Source organism: Lepisma saccharinum, chromosome 2 (assembly GCF_977018435.1).
Source record: "Lepisma saccharinum chromosome 2, izLepSacc3.1, whole genome shotgun sequence".
Taxonomy (NCBI): Eukaryota; Metazoa; Arthropoda; class Insecta; order Zygentoma; family Lepismatidae; genus Lepisma; species Lepisma saccharinum.
In genome coordinates, this window is record NC_139230.1 from 40,580,500 (window position 1) to 40,587,754 (window position 7,255).

The following is a 7,255-nucleotide window of genomic DNA, read 5'->3' on the forward strand; positions in this document are numbered from 1 at the left end:
TTCCACGCTGTAATGAGTTAACTGTTCCTGTGCCACCAAATGTTTAGACGTTGAGTGACTGTGATACTGAACGTGAATCCGAAAGTGAAGGAAGTGAAGATCCTGTGTATGTGGGGAACGCAAAGGAACCGCATACCTATAATATGCCAAGCAGAACTAAATGATCTCGTGAGAGATCTGCAATTGTTCAAATAACAGGCTGAACTATTAGCTTCCAGACTACAAGGTTGCAACCTTTTGGGAAAGGACACGAAAGTAACAATGTATCGCTGTCGTGGAAGTGATCTAGTGAATTTTTTCAGCTGTCAGGAAGGTTTGGTGTACTGTTCAGATGTGTGTGGACTTATGTCTGCATTAAACATTGAGTATGACATGAATCAATGGCGTTTATTTATTGATTCTTCGAAATTCAGTCTTAAAGCTGTGTTATTACACAATGGCAATAGTCACCCTGCTATTCCAGTCTCCTATGCTGTAGGTATGAAAGAATCATACCAAAATATGAAGCTCTTGCTTGACAGAATGAAGTATGCGGATCATCCTTGGCACATTTGTGCTGATTTTAAGGTTCTTGGTCTGCTTTTGGGAATGCAGTCAGGATATACAAAACACTGTTGTTTTCTGTGTGAATGGGTTAGCAGGGCAAAAGAGAAACACTATCGTGTGAAACACTGGCCCACAAGAAAGTCTATGGTTCCTGGACAGAAAAGTGTTACTTACACGCCTCTTGTTGATCCAAAAAATGTGTACTTACCACCATTACACATAAAATTAGGATTAATGAAGGTGTTTGTGAAGGCACTAGATAAAGAGGGTGGTGGTTTCCAGTACCTAAAGACAATATTTCCACATATCACAGATGCAAAGTTAAAGGAAGGAATCTTCGTCGGACAACAGATTAGAGAACTCATTAAACATTCAACATTCGACAAAATCCTGCATGAAATTGAGAAAAGAGTGTGGGTTGCACTGAAGAATGTGATAACAAATTTCCTTGGAAACCGAAAATCTGAACAATATGTCGAACATGTAGAAGAACTGCTACTGAGCTTTCATGCAATGGGTTGTCACATGTCCCAAAAGCTTCATTATCTACACAGTCACTTAGATTTCTTCCCAGAAAACTTAGGTGCAGTATCAGATGAACATGCTGAACGATTTCATCAGACCATTCGTGTCTTGCAAGAAAGGTACAAGGGAAAGTTTGGGATTACTATGTTAGCTGACTATTGTTGAAGCTTGAAACGAGAAAACGAGAGTGCTTAGTACAAACGGAAGCGCCGATAAGACTACCTTGAAAATCTTTATACATGTTACTTTATGTATCATCCTTGGATGTATGTACATTACTTAATTTGATCTGTATTGTTACTTCTGATACCTATTGGTGTAATACATAACATATTTTGTTCATAATATATATTTGTAGTTCTTGAATTGATGTTAATTTCATTTAGGCGTTTACATAGGTACCTTTGACTCAGGGTGGGATAAGGGAGCAGCTAGGGATGTGGGACAAGGGTCGGGCAGGGTATTTATTTCGGTACCGGTACTGGTATTTATGTAGATCGATAGCATTGTAATATTTGCTTCTTGTACTGTGTAATTTCAAAAACGAATTACTTTTAGTTTCATTCTTCGTTACATCCCATGTCCTGCAGTGCTTCAAATAGCATAGCATTTACATTACATAATAAAATTTTCAACTATTATTTCTCGAAATCTGAGGCTGATACAGGAATTTCAGTTACACCACTGTAATCAGCATGACAAGTTCTATCGGAAACAGTTGCATTCATTTCGGAAAGAGAAAAAAGTTGTAAATTTGTTACACAGTGAACACTACACACATAATGTTTCCATCCTCTAACAGGGTTTTCTTCGGAGTAAGATTCACAAGGCTTAATAGGATTATCATTCACTACAAAGTAATATCTATAAATATTAGATATACCTGAAATGAGGGGTTAGTGTTCACCATAAGAGAGTTGCAGCAGGTAAATCAAAATGCATATGTAAGGAACAGATGTGTAAGTGTAAGATTCTATGTGATAATTGACTGAGTCGTAGCACCACACGATTTTACGTCAGGGATCCTAGGTTCGAATACCGGTTTGAGCATTGGTGTTATTTTTGAATGTTCTATTTATCATATCTTTACTCATTTTCATCGTCACGATTGCCCAAAAGTAGCAGAAAAGCGACGCTAAATAACAAAAATAAAAATACTCTATGTGATCAAAAATATCCGGACACTCACTGGAATTAGGGCGTGAAGTTCGAAGCATCCTCCATCGGATGCACTGGCAATCAATACCATGTGGGGCCACCCTTGACCTTGATGACAGCTTCCACTCTCGCAGGCATACTGGCAATCAGGTGGCGAAACGTATCTTGGGGAATGGCGGCCCATTCTTCGCGGAGTGTCGAGATGAGAAGAGCAGTGGATGTTGGTCGGCATGGTCTGGCACGAAGTCAGCGTTCCAAAACATCCAATGGGATTCAAATCGGGGCTTTGCGCAGGCCAGGCCATAAGTGGGACGTTGTTCTCTTGAAACCACTGTCCCACACAGCCCACAGTGTGGACGGGCGCATCGTCATGTTGAAACACGCAATAATCATCGGCGACCTGTTCTTCGATGGTAGGCAGCATGAACGTTTGTAAAATGTCAACGTAATGATGTGCTGAGACAGTACCATGCAAAGCAACGAGGGGACCAAGCCCCTTCCAGGGAAAACATGCCCACACTGTCAACCCACCTCTGTTGGCACAACACAGGATGCTAAATGTTGTTCATGAGGCATTCGGCCCACTCACACACGATCATCGGATCGGCACATGGTATAACGCGATTTGTTACTCCACATCAAAGGATTTCCACTGTTCTAATGACCAGTTGTGCCTCTCGTTTCACCATGCGAGGCGGCGCTTCGCATTTCGTTGGGTGATGTGGGGCTTATAGGTAGCCGCTCGTCCATGGTAACCGAGTCGTATACCTCACGTCGCACAGTCATGCTGCTAGGATTACATCCTGCCCTGGTTTGGAATTCCTGTGTGATTGTGGCGATCGCTGATTGCCGGTTCTCTCGTACTACCCTATTCAACACTCGGCGGTCTCTGTCTGTCAACATGAGCGCTCGGCCAGAACGTTTTGCGGTTGTACACGTCCCATTACGTTTCCACTTTACTATCACATCGGCGACAGTGGACTTTGGGATGTTTAGGAGGGTGGATATCTCACGCACTGACTTGTTACTCCTGTTGCACCCAATCACTTCACCACGTTCGAAGTCTGTAAGTTCCTTCAACGGACCCATTCTGCTGTCTCGTGAACTATGCTGCCTGTAGTGGTCCCTTGCTTGCCTCCTCACTGTAGATGGCTCCACAGAGTGGCCTACTATGCACAACACACATTTTGACTGGTGTCCGGATATTTGTGATCACATAGAGTATATGTGAAAATTAAAAGGTGAATTAAGAGCTGATAGGTAAAATATATTTCATGAGCGATGTTTGATAGAAGTTCTTTTAAGATGTCACTTAATTATTGAGAAAAACAATGCATTTCAAGGCTGCAAATTTCTGCAAATGTCAGAATTTGAACTCTAAAATAATGAATCATATGTGACGAATAGTATCATGTTGTAAGCCAGTGGGGATTTGAGGTGCTTTGCGTATTGTTGCTTTTCGAAACTATTTTCGTTGTTATCATTCTTGATATAGGCAGCATTTTGAGACAAGTTCTTATAGTTTGGGTTTTTGTGTCAAGTCCATTTTATGCACAAATAGGCTAATCGTAACTGGGCCTACAGTTCAAATCCGATCCAAAGCTTTGTGTCTCCACAATGGGCTCCTTGCTTGCAAGGCTTGACGTTATCACTAGGTCATCGTGAAGGCCCTCCGTAATGGGTTACATCTGCATGGATTAACATAAATTTATTTTAAATATATTTCGCACACTAAATAGAGTTTATTATCACCACAGATTGGAAATTAGTTTTTTGCGAAAATACGAGGAATACCTATCGCTCTTCTCTTCTTACTATTCATTAGAAAATAAGAATCATTTAATTTCTTTCGTTGCTATTGATTGACGAAACAACAATGCTTCAAATTCAGAAGCCAATACCGAAGATTATATTTTTGTTACTTCACGCAATTGTTCTACCACTCTCCGGTAATTGCGATAATAAAGATTAAATATGGAAGGTGGAGGTGGGATGAAGACCAGGTTCTAAACCCAGCTTTTCGACTTTGAAGCGCGTTACGCTAACCAATTTGCCACGGGTTTGGCTTTTTCGTGTATGTCAGTTCATCAAATCACTCTATTTGTCATTCAAATTCCAGAGGTAGAAAAGCAACGTAAAATAACGAAAACAAAAAACAGCAACATATACACTTATCATCACCCAGCAAATCAACACACAAACCTCTTCTGGCATTCAGGGGCCTCCCCGATGGCGCAGCGGTAGCGTCGTCGCCTTGTAATTAAGGGATCCCGGGTTCGATACCCAGTTGAGGCACATAGTGGTTCGGATCCCACTTTAAATTGTAGGTCCAGTCCCAATTAGCCTTACTGTGCATAAAGTGGACTTAAAACGGCAACCAAATCAACTCTTCTGGCATATGTTTTGCAGAATGGCCTTGGGAATTAAAGATCGTGCATTTCCTGGTTCAGCTCGAGACAATTTAGGTACCTTATCAAAGCTGCCCTGAAGCACACACGGTTTCTCTAACCCTCTTCGCCGTGGGGTCTACTATTAGCGATTAAAATTACCACCTGAGCGCTAGTGTCGCTTCTAATATGGTCGCTCTACGTAGGATAGATCTTTGTTTACATTCAGTAGTAGTATGTAATAGCAGCGTGTTGTCATTGCTGGTATGGAAGAAACGTTAAATTACGCGTTATATTTAAATACTGCGAATACGATGTGAATTCCAGGAACTATAACGAAGGTGAAGCTGTGCTGAGAGCGAAGCATTTAATTATGATAATAAAAGTAACACGGGAAACGCACACGAAACTAATGTATACGCACTGGTTTTTTCAAAGCGGTGCTGTTTCATCTGCACTGCACTCGGTTGTAACTGCCTAACTGGGGCTCTCAGAAATGATTTGAAAATAAAGCAATTCACCTGTATTGCAAAGCTTGGGAGGAAATAAACGAAAACATGCTGTTGCAGTTTTTTTCCCCAAAGAGGCAGGCTAGTTTAATAACAACACTGGATAATAATAATAATAATAACAATAACAACAATTTCATTGAGGTTATTTTCAGTCTTCACTGAAAATTGACATACTGAATGAAACAGCAACATTAGCATGTCAATTATGTTTTTCTGACTTACCTTTATAATTACGGACATTAATTAATTCTCAAACTATTTTCATCTTTGCACTTAATCGACTTGCACCTGTTCCAAATTACACATACATAATACATTGTTTTCGAAAAAAATGTCATATTCATAAAGAACAATTTAAAACTTACTTTCATGGCAATAAAATCATCTTTCCGAAAGATTATTTCGGAAAATAGAGTGAACAGACTCGTACATTCTTCGTAATTTCCTTGCCGCATTTCAATTATGCCAATCATGTCAATCAGTTCTGTTTTCCCTGATTTATTTAAACATTTCATTTTGTTGATTCCACGGGGTGGAAAATACATTGTAACTGAGAGGTTGCGTACGTAATAATAATAATAATCAAAATGTAGAAGACGTGCAAAGAGTCCGTGGAAAGAACTAGTTACATGTACGCTATAAAAAAAAAGGAAAAACCAATCAGTCACAAAAGTCACGTTTTGGAGGTTAACGACGAGTATTTTGTACTGTCACCTCAGTCTCTGACGAGATCCAAATTAAACGGGACCAAGCGATCCATTAAACAAAGATTATTTAAAAATAAGTTCAAAAACGTATATATGAAGCTGTAACCAATTTAACTCTTGAAATAACGAGTAAATACAGCTACGAGTCCGTCACAGAATAATTCACAACCTCGTTTCATCAGTACCTACAGTACCTACTGTACCTAAAGTACAGTTTTCTTCTTTGTGTGAGGGGTAAACATATACTGCAATACTTAATTTGCGACACTTAGTCAAAATTTATTATACCTACCTCGCAGCGAAGAATGGTTAGTATTTCAATCAACAACATGTACATTGTATAACTGTAACAATTTCTTCTTCTAACCCCCACTACAACAACTCTTCAAAAATTTTAACAATTTAACCGTAAGGTAATACAATAAAAATAGAAAAAACTGACAACATCAGAATAGCGTATACAACGATATCGTTAAAATCTACAAAGGTCAATCTTTAGCAGTATTACACGTGCCTTATTCCTTTGAGACAAACCCCCCTCCTTTTTTTCTTTATTTGATGCTCTTGTGTAACTTAACAAATATGCATGAAGGTTATTTATGCACCATATGCTAACCAACAATTATATAAATTGTATTCCCCATCCTTTTTGTACTCGATTGATTCTAATTAGTGCCTGTCTTACTTATACAAAAATTGAAACCGGGCGTCGCTTTTACTTTTCCACTAGACCAACCGCGACGATGTCGTATAAGCTGGGAATGAATCGTTAAATTGCCTTCTATTTGACTTGTCCCTTTTGCCGTCCGTTTCTCTCAATATTTCAACTTGTAACTCGGTCAAGAAAAATACGATATTAGTCAAAACACGCATTCACTGTTCACTTATGCAAAAAATGGTCGTAAAGTACATACCTCGATAATTTGGGCAATCGTACACCATGGTTAATTAGAGCTGACCACTGCTGAAATCAAAGGGGGAACGCCTTCCAATGGGTCGTCTCCATTCACGTACGAAGTATGCTGTCCTGTTACTCGTATCTTTCCTTCTCTAGCTTGTCCCGTCTCACCTTCATAGTTCTGGTTGCACTCCGTGAAGGAAGAAAACGAGGATCAAACTGGTCAATGGTCAAAGAATGCTTCGCTTAATCATCTTCGTTGGTTGGCGTCGTTCGTTCCAAAAACACCAGCACCTTAACGTCTTACTATCACACGATACAAAAATGGAACAGATTCTCGTATTGTTCGAAGAAAGAAGGTAATCCTATATTACCAATTGTAATCGACGACGGAGAGTTACGTCTAGTCCCGCGAGTCGCTGCTTCTCTCCAAGTTCATGTCGTCACTCCAAAAAACTCCTTTACGACTCGCAAGCTGGTTCGGAACTGCTGTCTCTCGTCGATCGTGATCGCAGAACAGAA

At 39.8% G+C, this 7,255-nt stretch overlaps 1 protein-coding gene across 1 annotated transcript; it reads right to left on the reverse strand.

Annotated features, from left to right (window-relative positions):
• Positions 1-2,886: 2,886 nt before the first annotated feature.
• LOC145981833 (uncharacterized) lies at positions 2,887-3,318 on the reverse strand. Its single transcript, XM_083115278.1, has one exon. It carries the CDS (start codon positions 3,316-3,318, stop codon positions 2,887-2,889), a length of 432 nt encoding a protein of 143 aa, XP_082971404.1.
• Between the last annotated feature and the right edge of the window lie 3,937 nt (positions 3,319-7,255).

Excerpts from the sequence above, each read along its gene's own strand:
- LOC145981833 (XM_083115278.1), bottom strand. The coding sequence starts at position 3,318 with ATGGGTCCGTTGAAGGAACTTACAGACTTCGAACGTGGTGAAGTGATT.